Raw genomic sequence first — 21,475 nt, forward strand, 5'->3', positions numbered from 1 at the left:
CATTAAGATGCAGAGCTTAGACTGCTGCGCCACTCGGGAGCCCTAATGGAAGGGTGAACTGTAACACTGTTTCCAATTGAATTATTACTACAGTGCATTCGGAAAGTATTTAGACCCCTTGACTTTTTTCCACATTTTGTTACGTTACAGCCTTATTCTAAAATTGATTAAATTAATGTTTTTCCACATCAATCAACACACAATACCCCATAATGACAAAGCAAAAACAGGTTTTTAGAAATGTTTGCAAATTTAATACAAATAAAAACAGAAATACCTTATTTTCATAATTATTCAAACCCTTTGCTATGAGACTCGAAAATGAGCTCAGGTGCATCCTGTTTCCATTGATCATCCTTGAGATGTTCACCTGTTCACTTGTCGAAGGAATTGTCTGTAGAGCTCCGAACACAGGATTGTGTCGAGGCACAGATCTGGGGAAGGGTACCAAAACATTTCTGCAGCATTGAATGTCCCCAAGAACACAGTGGCCTCCATCATTCTTAAATTGAAAAAGTTTGGAACCACCAAGACTCTTCCTAGAGCTGACTGCCCGGCCAAACGGAGCAATCGGAGGAGAAGGGCCTTGATCAGGGAGGTGACCAAGAACCCGATGGTCACTCTGACAGAGCTCTAGAATTCCTCTGTGGAGATGGGAGAACCTTCCAGAAAGACAACCATCTCTGCAGCACTCCACCAATCAAGCCTTTGTGGTAGAGTGGCCAGATGAAAGCCACTCCTCAGTAAAAGTTACATGACAGCCCACTTGGAGTTTGCCAAAAGGCACCTTAAAGACCATGAGAAACAAAATGATCTGGTCTGATGAAACCAAAATTGAACTCTTTGGACTGAATGCCAAGCGTTACATTTGGAGGAAACCTGGCACCATCCCTACGGTGAAACATGGTGGTGGCAGCATCATGCTCTGGGGATGTTTTTCAGCGGCAGGGACTGGGAGACTAGTCAGGATCGAGGGAAAGATGAACGAAGCAAAGTACAGAGAGATCCTTAATGAAAACCTACTCCAGAGCGCTCAGGACCTCAGACTGGGACGAAGGTTCACCTTCCAACAGGACAACGACCCTAAGCACACAACCAAGACAACGCAGGAGTGGTTTCAGGACAAGGCACTGAATGTCCTTGAGTGGCCCAGCCAGAGCCCAGACTTGAAGCCGAACGAACATCTCTGGAAAGACCTGCAAATAGCTGTGCACTGACGCTCCAAATCTAACCTGACAGAGCTTGAGAGGATCTGCAGAGAAGAATGGCAGAAACTCCCCAAATACAGGTGTGCCAAGCTTGCAGTGTCATACTCAAGGAGACTCGAGTCTGTAATTGCTGCCAAAGGTGCTTCAACAAAGTACTGAACAAAGGGTCTGAATACTTATGTAAATGTGATATTTACGTTTCGAAGGAAACATGCACCCATTAAGACCAGGTGTGGCCAATTAGTGGGTATGGCCAACACACATGAACACACTTAACAAGATAGAGGATAGAGCGTGTTTTGTTAATGCTGAGAACATTCTTACTACAGTTTTCATGTGGTTTTGATGGAACGTTTTCTTAACGTTCCCGGAACAATTTGAGAACATTACTTTCAATAGAACAACGAGGAAACCCTTAGAAACCATTGTGCTGAATTACTGAAATTCCTACTGAAGAATGTTGTTTCTTAACTATTTGAAAACATTCCCAACATCAAACCAGTTGGAGAATGTACCTAGAACAATTATTTATTATATTTATATACTTTTTATTGAATATTAAAACATACAATCTACTTGCAGTACATTACATTACATTCAGTCATCTAACAGACTCCCATCCAGAGTGACCCACAGAAGCAACAGGGTCAACGCCCTGCTCAAGGGCACGTTGACAGATCTCCCACAAGGTCAAAACAGGAACCCGAACCAGCGACCTATAAGCCAACAGCCCAAGCTCCCAACCGCCAGGCCACCCTCCAAGATCCCCCCACAATTCCCCGAAAGCTCAAATTAAATGAATGAAATTAAATAAAAAAATTAAAACATGTTTGACTGCATGTATGGCACTATTTACATGTGTGTATGTCTGTGTGTGTCCATGTATGTGGACGTGTGTGCATTTCAATTAAATTGTGTGTATATGCATGTGTACAAACACCTGGGCAGCATCAGCCTCAGGAAAATCGGCATTAACTGTAACCACGTTGCCCCTCAGTGTCATTCAGACATACTTTTTGTTTTATTTTGACTTTATTTTTTTACCTTTATCTTTGACCGTTATTCTATCCAAACCCTCAGCTTCCCTCAGCCCATTCCACCTATCTGTCACGACTTCCGCCGAAGTCGGCTCCTTTCCTTGTTCGGGCGGCGTTCGGCGTTCGGCGGTCGACGTCACCGGCTTTCTAGCCATCGCTGCTCCATTTTTCATGTATCCATTTGTTTTGTCTTGTTCCCTGCACACCTGGTTTTCATTCCCCAATCAATCTATATGTATTTATTCCTCTGTTCCCCCTCATGTCTTTGTGTAAGATTGTTTGTGTGATACGTGTTTTTTGCGTGCGTTTTCTCTTGTGTTATTTCACGAAGCCTGTTTGTATACATTTGATGGTTGTGACTGTTTTTGCGCATTTTACACTTTGCCTTGTTGGTTGGAGGTTTTTTGAATGCAGCTGCGTCCGTCTGTATATTCTCTCCTGCGCCTCGTCTTCCGGGTCGCCCTTGAGGCCGATGGAGGCGGGGGGGGGGGGGGATGCTGTCACGAATCCCACCGAAGGTGGCTCCCCTGCCTGTTCGGGCGGCGGTCGTCATCGCCGGCCTACTAGCCACCGCTGATCCCTTTTTCCTTTTCTGTTTGTTTGGTCTTATTGGTTGCACCTGTTCCCTGTTTTATTTCTTGATTTGTGTTTATTTAAGCCCGCCCAGGTTTGTGCGGGATTATTTCACTGTTTTGTTATTTGGATGTGCTGGCTGGCGCCTTATTTTCTCTCCGGACTGTTTTGCCCTGTGTTTTGGGTTGGTCTATCTTATTACGCGCCATTCTGTTTTGGCGTGACCGTTTTGTGCCGGAGAAATAAAAGACGTGATACTTACCCTCTGCTCTTTGCGCCTGACTCCAACCACCACTCCTAGAATCCCTGACAGAATGCAGTTTTTGTGAACTAGAAACTGAATCTATTGAACACTTATTCTGTCATTGTTTATATAGTTGTCACTCATTATGTCGTGGTGTTGTAGAGAGGACCAAAATGCAGCAGAGTTGTGGATACTCATTTTCTTTTAATTAAAAAAAAGAGGAGTAAGGCATCCACTGGAAAAACAATACACTAAATGATACTCACGACAGGAACAGTCTCACAGGCATACAAAAACGCAGTGCAAGAACAACTACCCACAAAACCAAGTGACAAACATACTCCTACATATATGACTCCCAATCAGGAACAACGATCCCCAGCTGTTCCTGACCAGGAGTCACAAGACCAACACAGAACATTCACACACACAAGACTGCCACGTCCTGACCCCAAAACTACTACAACAGCTCCATCTGCTGGTCAGGACGTGACAATAGTGAAGTGTTCTGGACTGATGTAAAACAATATCTTGGCAACAAAATGCATACAACCATTGAAATATCTAAGTTTTACATTATTTTACTACACTGATTCCACAATTGACCGTGAGTATGTCATAAATCTCTTTATTTTATTAGGAACATTTTTCATAAACAAATTAAAATGTATGAAGAAAAAGCCCCTATATCTGATTTGGAAAACTATTTAGAGTCATTAAAACGTATACAAAACAAAATGTCTAAAATGTATTCTCTACATGTAATGATGTGCGCTGAGAGTCAGGAAGCACTTTCAGGGAGTGATTGTTTCAATAAATAAACACAACCTAATACAAAATAAGAAACACGGACAACGCACAGACATGACACAGAAACAAGAACGCCTGGGGAAGGAACCAAAGGGAGTGACAGATATAGCGAAGGTAATTAGGGAAGTGATGGAGTCCAGTTGAGTGATGACGCGCAGATGCGCGTAAGGATGGTGACAGGTGTGCGCCATTAGAGGCCGGAGGCCGGAAAGGGTCCGGAGAGGGAGCACACATGACACTACATGTCTGTATTTGAATTGATATAATGTGGATTTGTATATATATATTTTTCTTCTCTTATTTCTTTGCGGAATCCCTCTGGCTGTTCTGTTTATGTTTTGCATGTTACTGTTTAATATATATATATTTTTTTTAAATACACAACTCTAACATTCCAAGTGACAATGTCATTAAAAACGAAATACCCTTTTTAAACATCTTTTCTATAAAAACAAGTCTTTTAACAACTAGCACATACATCCCAGCTAGCAATGAGGAATCGACCCAGAAGCGGCCATCTTCCGGGAGGCCGGAACTGATTGAATTGGTCCGGAATCGGGTGTCGGACTCGGCCCGGAATCAAAATGAATGACAGCCCAGAATCGGCCCAAGTACATCGGGCTGTTTCTGTCTATCGGAATTCAGCTGACTTTTCCGGCATCTTACCAGAATCCCCCCAGAAACAGCTGATGCAAATTTAAATAAATGTATACAAACTTACCTGATTTATTCATTTTAAATAATACTATTATACATTTTATACATACAAATTATACCCATCCACAAAGTAATAAAATACATTTTTTACCCCTGTTTCGTCATGTAACCATGTTTGAACGTTTAGAAAACATTCTGTTAAAGTAATGAAATACCAAGAAAAACTATGTTTTTTTTTGTGAAGTTCCTTAAATGTGCTGAAAATGTTCCAAAGCCAAGTAACTATCCTGCACCATTCCCAGAAAGTTGTGGGAAGGTTGTATGTATAATAACCATATGACAACCAAGTTCTAAGAAACATATGGTTATCAGAATGTTATGTGCTAGCTGGGATCAGTCTAGTCATTGAATGTGCAAGTCATGCAATACTGAATCATACTGCTCTTGTTCCCGTAACAGCTTCAAACCAGAGAAGTAAACAGGAGGTAGACAGGGAGCAACACAGGCACTGGGCGAAAAGGGTCCATATTAAGGAACATCTTTACATGACACCTTTTTGATATTCTAGATAATACAGGCCATTTCCAATGCATATTTTGAGTTTTGTGGATTTGCACCATATCCTGACAAATTCTGAACCCAGATGTGTGTTTTATACATATATCATATTGGGATTACTCTGAATATATTGATTCAAGATATGCTTCTCTTGGCTGAGTTCAATATCCGGATCTTGATATGCTTTTCGATATGCTGAAAATAAGGACTCTTTCTGAGATTTCAGCACATGCTCAATAATTTGTCAAATGTGAAATCCATATGTTTCTTTCATGCACAAATCATTTTGGGATTCCCTCCAGGATATCATACATGGTAGGGCCGGATATTGACTCATTAGATATCCTGAGGTAGGCCTATGTGTGCATCTTATTTTCTCTATATGATGACAAATACTGACAGTAGGCCTACTTAGTATATTTTCTCAATACAATGCATATGCTCCTGACTGAGGTCCATATCAGGTTCTTGATATGCTTTTTGATATGCTAAATAATTTTTGAGTTTTTTTTAGTTTTCAGGACATGTTCAATAATTGGACAAATATTAAATCCATATAATTGTTTCAGACACTAGCTAACTTTTTGTATGCAATCTGCATGGGCACTCGCAAACTGCAAGCTAAAAGCCCTGTATCTGGTAGCCCACCTGCCTGACCACTCTGCCTGCCCCTGACCCTGAGCCTGGCTGCCGTCCTGTACCTTTGCCTCTATTCTGGATTACCGACCTCTGCCTGATCTGGGCCTGCCTGCCGTCCTGTACCTTGGCCCCACTACACTGGATTATCGACCCCTCCCTGCCTTGACCTGTCGTTTGCCTGCCCCTGTTGTTACAATAAACATTGTTACTTCAACACAGTCTGCACTTGGTTCTTACCTGAAACTTGATAAATATGGTAGCAGTGAGATTTCTGAGGTCCGGATTGGATGCATGTAGAAACTGTCCCATTACGGAGAATATCCTAGCTCCATATATGAAATGAAGGACACACGTATCTGGAGCATGTCTACTCCTTATATTTAATAATATGTAAGATATCCGGATATATATAGATAAAGATATCCCCTGATATTGACCCTTCTTGCCCAGTGAGGGGGAGGTTGACTTCGGCGCCATTGGTCCAAAACAGCAATCTGGCTTTAAATGACTCACTAGCAATGTTATTACAACGTGTTATGTGTTAAATCCCAAGCTGAGCACTCCCTTCTGCCGCATATGGTCTATTGGCCATTCCACCCCGTCAGCTCTCACTCAGCCCAGTCTATTTTTTTCTCTGTCCTGGCACCCCAATGGTGGAACCAGCTTCCCCTTGTAGCTAGGACAGCAAAGTTCCTGCCCCTCTCCCGAAAACGTCTGAAATCCTACCTCTTCAAAGAGTATCTTAAATGAATCCCGTACTTATTGAGGGAAAATGAACTCGCTACGACTGATATGGGATTGTCTGACCCAGCTATCTTAAGATGAATGCACTAATTGTAAGTCACTTTGGATAAGAGTAACTAAAATGTAAATGTTAGTAGAGTAATTACAGCGTTACTACACCGATTATAGCAAATTGTTACTAAAGTGTAGTGTTACCAAACAGCACATATTGCAGATAGGCTATTTTCACATGGGGACCTACAAGTTGTCTATTGCAGTATACTCAATAAAGCTGCACTTTAACCTTGAAGGCTATAAATAGAGCACTAGGAGATGGGCAAATACAATACATGCTGATCAGGCAGGATGAGCCTAGAGACAGAACCTTCACCCCTGGGTCTGTTTCTACTGTCTATTAACAAAATGTAAGCCTGATAAATTGAAAAAGTGATATATCGTCAAAACTCCATAGAATCGCACATTGGCTCCTATATCACAAAGTCACCCAAAATGGATAAATCTGCTGTTAAGTAACAGTGACCAACTGACCATACAGTAAAACAACATTGAGATACTGTAAGTCCACACTAAAAGTATGCTATTCACCACCTTCTGAGACAGTTTTGTACAGTTGGTACTGAAAGTGCTACTGAAGGCAGACCGTTGCCTGAGTCAAGGCTTGTGGGAAGAGCAATAGCCTGGCCTTCCATTGCAGTGTGACCGCAGCACTCTGCATATTTCGGCTCACCCATCATCACCGGGTCTACTCAGCTCAATATGGGGCGAGTGGAGTAATTCAACACTACTAAAGAAAGGTTAGTGTTGAGAGCTTTGTGTGTTTGTGTGTAGGGGCCTCTTTGGAGGTTAAAAGGAATGCAGTGAACCAAACCAAACTCCATTTGCTTCAACATTAAAGGCAGAGACTGGTGTCAACGATGATTTTAGCGATAGTTTCTTCTTTCATCTGGCCGCTGATTAACTTAGATATTGTGGCTGGACTCTATAGCAGCAAAGGAAGCTAAAATGATTAGAATAATTATTCATGATATGATGAATGATGTCACCCTGACTCCATCTTAACATGGAACATGTCATGTTTTCATGCTTTGTCTTCTCTAGAGACACCATTCAAAGTGCCGTTTGGCAGACCCAAACTTTTCACCTAAAACGTTGCCCTAACAGTATTTTATGCATACAGAATCAGCAGTAGTTTGCTGTTTACGAAAAGTCATACGGGAAGTTTTCCTTCATATGCCATTCGTTTCACAGCCCATGAGCTGTGAAATGACCCAATTCAGATGTACAGTAACTTACATGTCACGAGTTATGAGTCACAGTTACAGTAAAGACACATGGTCCGTCAATATTAGAGAAAAAGATATCTGTCCGGTGGATCGGGCCGCAACGTTCTCTCTCTCTCTTTCTCAAACATATGTTTACATTGCCAAAGCAAGTGAAATAGATAAACTAATTAAGAATCAGAAATGAACGCTAAACATTACACTCACAAACGCTTCAAAGGTATAGAGACAATTCATATGTCATGTTATGGCTATCTACAGTGTTGTAACAATGTGCAAATGGCTAAAGTACAAAAGGGAAAATAAACAAATCTGGGTTGTATTTACAATGTTGTTTGTTCTTCACTGGTTGCCTTTTTCTTGTGGCTACAGATCACAAATCTTGCTGCTGTGATTGCACACTGTGGTATTTTTTTTATTTTTTTTTATTTCACCTTTATTTAACCAGGTAGGCTAGTTGAGAACAAGTTCTCATTTGCAACTGCGACCTGGCCAAGATAAAGCAAAGCAGTTAGACACATACAACAACACAGAGTTACACATGGAATAAACAAACATACAATCAATAATACAGTAGAAAAATCTATAAAAAGCATGTGCAAATGAGGTAGGATAAGAGAGGTAAGGCAATAAATAGGCCATGGTGGCGAAGTAATTACAATATAGCAATTAAACACTGGAATGGTAGGGTGTGCAGAAGATGAATGTGCAAGTAGAGATACGGTGAGAATTGAAATGGTCGGTAATCTGTTTGTTAACTTGGCTTTCAAAGATCTTTGAAAGGCAGGGTAGAATAGATATAGGTCTGTAGCAGTTTGGGTCTAGAGTGTCTCCCCCTTTGAAGAGGGGGATGACCGCGGCAGCTTTCCAATCTATGGGAATCTCAGATGATACGGAAGAGAGGTTGAACAGGCTAGTAATAGGGGTTGCAACAATTTCGGCAGATAATTTTAGAAAGAGAGGGTCCAGATTGTCAAGCCCGGCTGATTTATAGGGGTCCAGATTTTGCAGCTCTTTTAGAACATCAGCTATCTGGATTTGGGTGAAGGAGAAGTGGGGGAGGTTTGGGCGAGTTGCTGTGGGGAGCGCAGGGCTGTTGACCGGGGTAGGGGTAGCCAGATGGAAAGCATGGCCAGCAGTAGAAAAATGCTTATTGAAATTTCATCTAATAGATATAAACACAGGTATAAATACCCAGGGGAAAAGTGGGGAAGATGGGCGACACCTGGAGGGGGGTGGAGACAAGCACAAGGACAGGTGAAAACAGATCAGGGCGTGACAGGAACAGAATAGTATGTGTGTCCCATATCTACTCCTTGTTACTCTGATTATTTTACTGTAACCCCAATATGACAGAAAAATAATTTTCATGGCACAGCAATATGTTCTAAATCAGGGGAGTCAAACTTATTTCCTGGAGGGCCGAGTTTCTGCAGGCTTTCCTTTCAATTAACACCTAGACAACCAGGTGTGGGGAGGTCCTAACTAATCAATGACTTTAATTGATCAATCAAGTACAAGGTAGTAGAGAAAACCCACAGACACCCCTGTTCTAAACACACATGCCCCTTGAGATCTCACCCTCACATATCAACATAAAACCTAGCCAAAACGTGTGGTTAGTCTCTCTCACACACACACACACACACACACACACACACACACACACACACACACACACACACACACACACGGCTCACATCAATACCATCATCCCGGAAACCCTAGACCCATGTCACGTCATGACCATAGAAAGCTCTTATTTTCTATGATAGAGTAGGTCAGGGAGTGACTGTTTTTTTTTCAAGTTATTATTTTCTATGTGGGGTTCTAGTTTAGTTTTTCTATGTTTGGGTGATTTGTATGATTCCCAATTAGAGGGAGCTGGTAATCGTTGTCTCTAATTGGGGATCATACTTAAGTAGCTTGTTTTTCACTTGTGGGTTATGGGATATTGTTTATGTGTAGTTGCATTGTTAGTCATGGTGTCACGGTTTTCGTCGGTAATGGAGGACCAAAACGCAGCAGGTATGTGTGCGCTCATTTTGACGTTTATTAACTTCCCAAAATGAACACCAAAATAACAAAACAAGTGAACGAACGATATACAGACAGTCTGGCAAGGCACAAGGCTAAACACAGAACAATCTCCCACAAACACACAGACAAACACACCCAACTAATATAGGACTTCCAATCAAAGGCAACACCACACAGCTGCCTTCAATTGGAAGTCCACCCCAATTAACTCTACATAGAAACACACTTACTAGACTACACATAGAAATACATAAACATAGACCATAAACCAAAAACCCGGAAATACTAAATCAAACTCCCTTTTACCAAAACACCACCCCGAACCACATAAAACAAATACCCTCTGCCACGTCCTGACCAAACTACAATAACAATTAACCCTTATACTGGCCAGGACGTGACAGTACCCCCCCCTTAAAGGTGCTAACCCTGGAAGCACCTTAAAAAAATAAAAATAAAAACAACAACCCCAAACAACAAAAACAAAATTCCCCCCTACTAAAGGGAGGGTGGCTGCCGTCAACGACGGCACTGTGCTACACCCCCCCCTCCCCAACCCACCTATATCTGGAGGTGGCTCCGGTTCTGGCCGTTCCAGGCAGTCGGGCCACTCTGGCAGCTCGGGGCAGTCTGGCCAGTCTGGCAGCTTGGGACAGTCTGGGCAGTCTGGCAGCTCGGGGCAGTCTGGGCAGTCTGGCAGCTCGGGGCAGTCTGGGCAGTCTGGCAGCTCGGGGCAGTCTGGGCAGTCTGGCTGCTCGGGGCAGTCTGGCCGCTCGGGGCAGTCTGGCCGCTCTGGCAGCTTGGGGCAGTCTGGCCGCTCTGGCAGCTCCTGACTAGTGGGTGGCTCTGGCGACTCCTCACTGACGGGCTGTTCTGGCGACTCCTGACTGACAGGCTGTTCTGGCGACTCCTGACTGACGGGCTGTTCTGGCGACTCCTGACTGACGGGCTGTTCTGGCGACTCTTGACTGACGGGCTGTTCTGGCGACTCTTGACTGACGGGCTGTTCTGGCGACTCTTGACTGACGGGGTGTTCTGGCGACTCTTGACTGACGGGCTGTTCTGGCGACTCTTGACTGACGGGCTGTTCTGGCGACTCTTGACTGACGGGCTGTTCTGGCGACTCTTGACTGACGGGCTGTTCTGGCGACTCTTGACTGGCGGGCAGCTCTGGTGACTGTTGACTGGCGGGCAGCTCTGGCGGCTTTAGACTGGCGAGGCTGGGTTTACGCACTAGATGCCTTGTGCGTGGTGCTGGTACTGGGCGTACCAGACTGGTAACACACACCTCCAGGCTAGTGCGGGGAGCGGGAACAGGACGAGTCGGACTGGGTTGACGCACTTCCGGGTCCGCACGAGAGACAGGAGCTGGAAACCCAGGGCTATGGAGGCGCACAGTCGGTCTTGATCTTACCTCCTGCACAACCCGTCTTGGCTGGATGGAACTAGTAGCCCTGTACGAGCGGGGTGCTTGTACAGGGCAGACTGGGCTGTGCAGGGGCCTGATGGTAGCCGTGCGTAGAGCGGGAGTTGGGTAGCCTGGTCCTCGGAGGCGTACCGGCGACCAGATGCGCTGCGCAGGCATCCTCCTACCAGGCTGGATGCCCGCTCTAGCACGGCACCTGTGAGGGGCTGGAATCACGCGCACCGGACTGTGCGTGCGTATGGGTGAGATAGTGCGCTCCTCAGCGAAACATGGCGCTCTCCAGCTCATACGCTCCTCCATATAACCACGGGTAGCTGGCTTCCGGCTCTTCCTAGGCCTAGCCAAACTACCCGTGTGCCCCCCCCCAAAAAATTATTGGGGGTGCCTCTCGTGCTTATCCCTCAGCGCGTCCAAGGCCTCGTACCTCCGCCTCTCTGCCTTGGCTGCCTCAATTTCCTCCCGTGGGCGACGGTACTCCCCAGCCTGGTGCCAAGGTCCAGCCCCGTCCAGAACTTCCTCCCAGGTCCATCTCTCCCGCCAGTCCAACTCAAAATCCTTTTTCTTCTGCTGCTTGGTCCTTAGTTGGTGGGAGAGTCTGTCACGGTTTTCGTCGGTAATGGAGGACCAAAACGCAGCAGGTATGTGTGCGCTCATCTTGACGTTTATTAACTTCCCAAAATGAACACCAAAATAACAAAACAAGTGAACGAACGATATACAGACAGTCTGGCAAGGCACAAGGCTAAACACAGAACAATCTCCCACAAACACACAGACAAACACACCCAACTAATATAGGACTTCCAATCAAAGGCAACACCACACAGCTGCCTTCAATTGGAAGTCCACCCCAATTAACTCTACATAGAAACACACTTACTAGACTACACATAGAAATACAGAAACATAGACCATAAACCAAAAACCCGGAAATACTAAATCAAACACCCTTTTACCAAAACACCACCCCGAACCACATAAAACAAATATCCTCTGCCACGTCCTGACCAAACTACAATAACAATTAACCCTTATACTGGCCAGGACGTGACACATGGTTTGTTTATTCTTTATTTGTTTTGTATTTTTTTTAAGTTTCACTTTCTAATGAATTATGTGGAATGCTACTCACGCTGCGCCTTGGTCCGATCATTATTATGATGAACGTGACAACCCACTCCAATTCGTATACCGCCCCAACAGATCCACAGATGAAGCAATCTCAATCGCACTCCATACTGCCCTTTTCCACCTAGACAAAAGGAACACCTATGTGAGAATGCTGTTCATTGACTACATCTAAGCGTTCAACACCATAGTGCCCACAAAGCTCATCACTAAGCTAAGGACCCTGGGACTAAACACCTCCCCCTGCATCTGGATCCTGGACTTCCTGACGGGCCACCTCCAGGTGGTAAGGGTAGGCAACAACACATCTGCCACGCTGATCCTCAAAACCGGTTCCCCTCAGGGGTGCGTTCTTAGTCCACTCCTGTCAGTGTGGTGCAGGACAACAACCTCTCCCTCAATGTAAGCAAGACAAAGGCGATTATGGTGGACTATAGGAAAAGGAGGGCAGAAGTGGAGCGGGGCTGAAGTGGAGCGGGTCGAGAGTTTCCTTGGTGTCCACATCACCAACAAACTATCATGGTCCAAACACACCGAGACAGTTGTGAAGAGGTCACGGCAACACCTTTTCCCCCTCAGGAGACTGAAACGATTTGGCATGGGTCCCCAGATCCTCAAAAAGTTCTACAGCTGCACCATCGAGGGCATCCTGACCGGTTGCATCACCGCCTGATATGGCAACTGCTCGGTATCTGAACGTAAGGCGCTACAGAGGGTAGTGCGTACGGCCCAATTCATCACTGGGGCCAAGCTTCCTACCATCCAGGACCTATATACCAGGCGGTGTCAGAGGAAGGCCCAAAAAATTGTTAAAGACTCCAGTCACCCAAGTCATAGACTGTTATCTCTGCTACCGCACGGCAATTGGTAACGAAGCGCCAAGTCTAGGTCCAACAGGCTCCTTAAAACCTGTTGGGGCTAGGGGGCAGTATTGAGAATTTTGAAAAGAATATGTGCCCATTTTTAACTGCCACCTACACCAACTCAGAAGCTAGGATATGCATATTATTACCAGATTTGGATAGAAAACACTCTGAATTTTCTAAAACTGTTTGAATGGTGTCTGTAAGTATAACAAAACTCATATGGCAGGCAAAAACCTGAGAAAACCTGAGAGAAAAAAAGAATTTTGTGGCTGTACTATTTTTTTTAATCATTGTTTAATAGATACCACAGTGAGAAAGGATTCATTTCGCAACTCCTACGGCTTCCACTAGATGTCAGCGATCTTTATAAAGTTGTTTGAAGCGTCTATGATCAACAGAGACCGGATGACAAGGAAGGGAAGTTGACCTCCCTGGGATGTCGTCACTTCATTATTGGCTGCACCTGCGCAATCATGTGATGCGATACATTTTTCAAATACGTTTTTCAAGACACAGGAGAGGTCGGGTTGAAACATTACTGATGTTTCACGTTAAAAATGGCTCTAAAGATTGATGCTAAACAACGTTTGACATGTTTGAACGAACGTAAATAGATTATTTTTTTTACTTTTCGCCGTGACCCCCCCCCGCGCTACTTTTGAGTAGCCTACCGAAGCGCTAACAACTTGGAGTTATTTGGACATCAATTATGAACTTTGTTGAAAGAAACCACATTTGTTGTGGACATGGGATTCCTGGAAGTGCCAATGGATGAAGATAATCAAAGGTAAGGGATTATTGACAATAGTAATTTTGATATTACATGGTTACAAGATGGTGCTAACCTGTATAGCCTAGCCTATTGTTCTTAGCACAGCACCCGGTTTATTGCAAATTGTGATTTCCCAGTAAAGTTATTTTGAAATCTGGCAATGCAGTAGCATTTACGAAATGTTAAACTATGAATATTTGAATGACAATATTATAATTTACCAATGTTTTCAAATAGTAATTTGTAACGTTGTTCACCGGAAGCATTTCAGAGAAGAAAAAAATCTGAATTTCACCGCTACTGTAAAATGCTGTTTTTGGATATAAATATGAACTTGATGGAACAAAAAATGCATGTATTGTATAACATAATGTCCTAGGAGTGTCATCTGATGGAGATTGTCAAAGGTTAGTGCATAATTTTAGCTGGTTTCTGCTTTTGGTGACGCCTGACCTTGAATTGAAAATGGATGTTTGTACTTTTGTGGCTATGTACTGTCCTAACATAATCTAACTTTATGCTTTTGCCGTAAAGCCTCTTTGAAAATCGAACAATGTGGTTAGATTAAGGAGATGTTTATCTTTTAAATTATGTAAAATAGTTGATTGTTTGAGAAATTGAAATTATTAGATTTTTGATGTTTTGAATTTCCAGCCTTGCTAGCAATCCCGTCTCAGGGTTCATTGCTAACCTGTAGCCCCAACAGGTTTTAACAGCTTCTAACCCCAAGCTATAAGACTGCTGAACAATTAATTAAATGGCCAACCCGGACTATTTGTTTTTACACTGCTGCTACTAGCTGTTTATCATCTATGCATAGTCACTTTACTCATACCTACATGTACAAATGACCTCGATTAACCAGTACCCCTGCACATTTACTCGATACCAGTGCCCCATGTAAATAGCCTCCTTAGTGTTATGTAATTCTACTGCTACTTTTAATTTTATTTAGTAAATATTTTCTTAACTCTATTTCTTGAACTGTACTGTTGTTTAAGGGCTTGTAAGTAAGCATTTCACGGTAAGGTCTACTACACCTGTTGTATTCGGCGTTGACAAATAAAATTTGATTTGATTTGAAAAACGCACACACACAGGAGCACAACAATAATAATCCAGACAATTAATCCTCTACTGTGTAGCTGTTTCATCTACACTTCCTGTTCCTGTGATTACTATACTGTAACCCCGATATGACAGAGACAACAAGTTGATGTCATAGCAATATGTTCTGAACGCACAGGCGGAATTTCACGTACTGTATCATAGTTAATATACAGGTTGAGAGAAAATACAGGTGAACTCAAATGTAACAGTATGTTATATACTTGTTTTAGAAACTATGGCATTCAATTATGTCAACTATATAATACATTTTAGTTTTTCTACAATAAAGTAATTCATGCATATACCCGAAGATGTCCAGTTCATGCCCCATGAGTTCATACCCTCACATATCAATATAACACCTAGCTGAAACCCACCTGTCATTCACCTCTTTACACACACAGACACACTCTGAGCCGAGTTAGAGGTAACGGCAGCACTTCCCTCTTTACACACACAGACACACTCTGAGCCGAGTTAGAGGTAACGGCAGCACTTCCCTCTTTACACACACAGACACACTCTGAGCCGAGTTAGAGTAAATGACAGCACTTCCATGCCCAGTGCTATACTTAGCCCCATTGGTCTAGTCTGGGATAATGAGATATAAAAGCCTCACCTGATTCACTGATCCCAGTGTAGTACTACAGACCTGTCAGTTACCTCTCTGTTAGCCATTGAGACAGTGGCAGTGGCATACAGGACACAGAGAGAGAGTTTGCGATACACAGAGGAATACCAACAAGAGAGGGATACAGTCTAGACAACAGAGGTAAGACAATGTTAGTATTGTTTGGGGGGGGGGGGGGGGGGGGGCGTAATGCTAGTCTAAAGGATGACGTAATGCTAGTCTAAAGGATAAGGTATTTTCTACATGATCCATAAGATAATGAGCAGTATTCTTTCAGTTAGTGGATATGTACTGTACAGTGTGTATTCAAATAGAGCCTAGCTATCAAATCATACCTAATGTATCAACAGGAACACATCTCCTTAGTTTATGTATCAAAAATATTTTTTTAAATGTCAATGTTTTTCCAGGCTGTTTTTCCAGGATGAAGCCCAGACGGCTGCTTTCCTCTGTGGAGCTGCTGCCTACCATCAGTGAGCTGCAGGAAGGAGTTCTGGAAGACGGGGAAGACGAGTACCCCACTATGGAGGAGTATGTGGACTCCATCAAGAAACTCTCCCAGACCGCCCCGTACCCCCTCCACGGCCCACTCCGGGGGCACCGGCGATGGATAACCCGCTCGGCCACCCATCCCGTCGGAAGATGCTCCACTGTAGCCCCATTGGCGCCCTATAACAAATCCATGGTATATGCTCCTCGGATCCCCAGTGGTCTATCGGATGTGTCACTCATGGTCGCCCATCCTTTGGACTGTGTAACCCGGGTATGTTCCGGCCGAGACCCCCTGGATTGGTTGTTTGCGCAGGCCCAGTTTTCTGGGTTGACGTGACTAAGAAAGTCCCAGGCTTCTGTTTGTGACGGTGCTGTGGAGAAGGCCTCAGGGCTTTGCTAAACTCTTTGGTGAACAGGAAGTATAGTCTGGATTACATTACTGGATTAACCCAGCGTGGGATTGGAGGTCGAGGTAGTCAGGGATGATTTGTGAACGTTGTCTTAACTCTCCCATGTATTCTACTGTGTGGACTGAGTCCCTCCAGGCGTGACCGGAGTTGAAGGGTGTCCTAATATGGACACTGTAGAAGAAGACACCTTACAAAGTGAGGGGTGAACAAGGAGGGGGCAGAGGGATTCAGCCCAATGAATTTACACCTTAGCTGCTTTATCTCTCTGGATATCCTCGTAATGATAATATTTTGTAAGGAACTATTTTGTAAATAGAAGCTGTAAATATTGTACATGATTGTCTGTAAATCTCTAAGTGTGACCAACACAATTAAAACAACATGGTATTCAAAAACATTGTTATCACGGTCATTGATTCTGTCACTCACAATCAAGGCAATTATTTTCTCTTTGTCTTCAAGAACAGACTTTTTCTTTTCTTTATGGGACAGCAAATGTTATCTATTGTCTTTCTTAAGCACTGCTCTGTGCTCTGGTTCTGGTCTGTTAAGCTCCTTAAGTTTCTGTTTCTTCTAAATGTTGCAAGCATGTGGTGATCAAAGACAGCTGGCGCTACAGTACATTAGCAATAAAGCTACCTTGGCCTAGGTCCATCCCCCTTTCATATCAAGACAAAGGGAGAAAACAGGAAGTTAATGTTTACAAAACCCAGAATATAGATGACTTATACTGTACAGATTCTACTGAAGCGTCATTCAGTCCTGTTCCGAAGAAACACCACTCATTTTAAGATGTTGAGTAACAATGTTTTTCAGTGGACAGTACCATGAAATGACACTTTATGAGAAAGAGCAACAGTATTTGCAATAACCCCCAACTTGTGAACTATTGCCTAATTTGCGTCAGTCATGATCTTGGACATGGCTCATTAGCAGTGGCTCACATAATTGCAGGTGGTAGTCAGAGTACAGTTTTGGTCATATAATGAATGATAAATCGTGTATGAACCAAAAAGTCAAATCAGGTCTTTACCACTCAACTTGCTGAGCATGGTCCCACATGGTAAATTAATTTGAGCAGAATTCGTCAAGAAAGTTTGGGGTGAGGTTTGTCTTCCGAAGTACCACCTCTTGTTTGACCCCCAGATCTGTGATGTCATAAAGAGCAGTTTTTAGAAGGAGGAAGTCATTGGAAGGAGACTTCGGATCTGTCCAACGAATGAATCTGAGACAGCCTAATTTACATTATTGAAAATAACAGGTTTGCAGACAGCTCTGCCTGCAAATATGTCACTTCAACATGAATCACCGTGACTTGCAACACTGACTCACCCTGGCATTCACTTTCCCCCAGTCACAGTTAGGAAGTTAGGAGTGAAGACTCTTGTGGCCGCATATTTATCTGCAGACTCTCATCTTCCCTCCGCCCCTTCCACCCTCCGCTCTGTAGTCCAACATTCCTTCATTTCTACCCTAGTGAGCTGGGAAATTCCAGGGAGAGGTCTGCTGTTTCTTGAACGTTTGCCGGGAAAGAACATGGGATTTGGGAAAACCCTCTGCAGTTTATAAAAAGGACAATGGATCCCACTAGCTCTTCACTTTTCACTTTCACTTCACGGCCTCTTGACTCCTCACCTCCCCACCTTCTCACCTCTCGCTACTTACATTCACGATGGCCTTCACACCAAAAGCCTGCAGTCTTTTCCTGGTGGTTTTGCTGGGAGTTTGTATACAGCTCAACGGAGGTAAGATCTCAAAGTAATTTCTAGCAATGTCAGCTACAATATATGGAATGTACGGTGCAGTGTGCATGCTTTATTAGTTACCTGACTGACTAGGTATTTTGCAGTGACTAGGCTACTGTGCATGTAGTGGCTGTCATATAGCATAACATTTGTGTAGAATACTATAGAAATTGCAGTTATGTACAGTTTCTTCTTAGAACAAGCATTGTGCAAAAATGCATTCATGTGAATTCTTATCCAAAATCCAATTTGAAAACATATTTTTCATAAAACTACTTTTCCATTCAAATGTTTGACCATGTTAATTGATGTTTATAACTCTCATTACAGCTCAGTACGTTCCAGGTGCCAGATGCAAATGCCCAGGAACCATTATGCATACTCAGGAAATCATTGATGACTTTGAAATCATTGAAAAGACCCATTACTGCAACACTACTGAAATCATGTAAGTACTGCATTAATTTAAGCAGAAAGTGGTTTCTCTCTCTTTTTTGTTTGTTTGTTTGTTTCTGACATTAACTTATGACATGACATCACCTCTATCAGCCTTATATCAGTTGTGTGACACAAGCATTAATTGTGTGTATGTGTGGTTTGTTATTTTCAGTGTTACACTGGCAGAAGATGGAGCCAGAAGGTGCCTGAACCCTGTTGGAAGAAAGGCCATGTTTTTCATCAACTGCTGGAACAAGTAAGATAGATCAAATCATCAGACCCATCATCACCATACAAAAGCCTTGGCAGAACTATACTGCAGTTATTACAATGTAATAACTTATAGATCAACATTTATCACAATCTAATGACATATAGATCTAACGGTAAAAAAGCAAAGTTACTGTAATATAAAAGTTACTGTAATTATAAAAGTTACTGTAATTATAGTTTAATCACACCATTAAGTAGCAGACATGAGGCTAAAGTATGCAAAAGCAAAAGACCTTAGCACATACTTTAGAAACATCCTACAGCACTTGACTTAATATAATCCATGTAACATTAGTCCTTTCTGAGAATAACACTCGTCTCCCTCCTTCCAAATAGAATAAACAAGGACGACAAGCAAAAGAAGAGGTGTCTTAAGAGAAAAGCAGTGTGAACGTAACGGAGGAGGGGAGAAGGGGCACGGAGGAGGGGAGAAGGGGCATGGAAAACCCAACGGCTGGATTTTCCCAGAAGTCATGTGACCAAACACACACAAGAAGAATGTTGGGGGCTGACACTGCACTTTAGAGAGAGAGAGAGAGAGAGACCTCGAGAGAGAGAGAGAGAGGGACTTTCTATTTCATCAGTTTCCTTTGTGATTTTGTGTTACAGCACTGTATACAACTACAAGTATACAACACTGATTGTGAGACATTTAAAGATATCATGTGTAAAACTCTTTATTTATTTTTGTATTTGTTATTTAAATAAGTGTAAATTCCTTAATAAGTGTATATTAATGAACAGATAAATAGGATTTTGATACAACTGAAATAAAAAGTTTTTGGACACAACTTAAAGATTCAACGTTCTCTTAATCATAACACTCCATTTGTTATGAATGCTTATACCAAGTCTTATGATGCAATATGGGGTGACACAAGCATTATTACTGTCACAATTAATGCATAGGGCTTAATACCCATAGGGAGTGCTATGGGAACAGCTCCTTTAACATTTAACAGAGTATGATACACTCCGGAGAGAGAGAGGGTCACATGTATGGCAACACTGAAATAAGACCCATGATCATGACTTAAACACAGCTGGTCTCAACAGCTGCAGGGGTTGCCTGAGAAACAAAGGCTGGACTTCCAGGTCAGGAGAAAAATGTACGGATGCCATAGCAACCTGGGGTGAACCTCGACACACATGATGTTTCTCAACTACTGGAATACATGAAATGAACACACTAGGGTTAGACATAATACAGTCACGTGTAATACTCCTATATAATCTGATTTGTTGGCGCAAAAGAAATGTGAAATAGATGTCAAAATAAATGTTCATGATCATAAAATGTTGATTTCCAGCCATTACAATACTGTGACTGTGCACCATCTACTGGAGGACCTTCGTACCTAAACCCAGATAATCATTGACTTGTGTAATTATAGCGTTACTACACAAACATAAAGAAACTTCATTTAAAGGTATAAAATCAACTGAATGTAAAGGTATAAAATCAACTGAATGTAAATGTATAAGATCAACTGAATGTAAATGTATAAGATCAACTGAATGTAAATGTATAAGATCAACTTAATATAAAGGTATGAAATCAACTTATTGTAAAGATATAAGATCAACTTAATATAAAGGTATGAAATCAACTTAATGTAATGATATAAGATCAACTGAATGTAAAGGTATAAGATCAACAGAATGTAAAGGTATAAGATCAACTTAAAGGTATAAGACAAACTTTATGTAAAGTGTTACCTAATAGTCAACTACACAGGTATAATAGCAACTTAATGTCAAGTGTTACCAAGTAGTCAATGATAATACCAGAACATTATTTAGATGCCAATATTTACCTTCTAAATAAATCAAGATAATGTGCTTTCTAAATGAAGATAATTTAGCTTTCTAAATCAATGAAGATAATGTAGCTTTATCAATAAATCAAGATGATGTAGCTTTATAAATCAATCAAGATAATGTAGCTTTCTAAATAAATCAAGATGACGTAGCTTTCTAAATGTGTCATTGAAAACAACAAAAGGCTCTAGGAGGTCTTGAAAATACAGTTGAAGTCGGAAGTTTACATACACCTTAGCCAAATACATTTAAACTCAGTTTTTAACAATTCCTGACATTTAATCCTAGTAAAAATTCCCTGTCTTAGGTCAGTTAGGACCACCACTTTATTTTAAGAATGTGAAATGTCAGAATAATACTAGAGAGAAGGATTTATTTCAGCTTTTATTTCTTTCATCACATTCCCAGTGGGTCAGAAGTTGACATACACTCAATTAATATTTGCTAAAGTTGCCTTTAAATTGTTAAACCTGGGTCAAACGTTTTGGGTAGCTTTCCATAAGCTTCCCACAATAAATTAGCCCATTCCTCCTGACAGAGCTGGTGTAACTGAGTCAGGTTTGTAGGCCTCCT

General features: G+C 42.4%; 1 protein-coding gene across 1 annotated transcript; it reads left to right on the forward strand.

The window, feature by feature from the left end:
• Window positions 1-18,071: 18,071 nt before the first annotated feature.
• LOC106586893 (C-X-C motif chemokine 11) lies at window positions 18,072-19,474 on the forward strand. Its single transcript, XM_014174627.3, has 4 exons — window positions 18,072-18,370; window positions 18,701-18,818; window positions 18,981-19,064; window positions 19,418-19,474. The coding sequence occupies exons 1-4, from the start codon at window positions 18,298-18,300 to the stop codon at window positions 19,470-19,472; spliced, it is 330 nt and encodes a 109-aa protein (XP_014030102.1). The 5' UTR covers window positions 18,072-18,297; the 3' UTR covers window positions 19,473-19,474.
• The last annotated feature ends 2,001 nt before the right edge of the window (window positions 19,475-21,475 follow it).

The sequence above is a fragment of the Salmo salar genome, chromosome 02 (assembly GCF_965601325.2).
Source record: "Salmo salar chromosome 02, fSalSal1, whole genome shotgun sequence".
Lineage (NCBI taxonomy): Eukaryota > Metazoa > Chordata > Actinopteri > Salmoniformes > Salmonidae > Salmo > Salmo salar.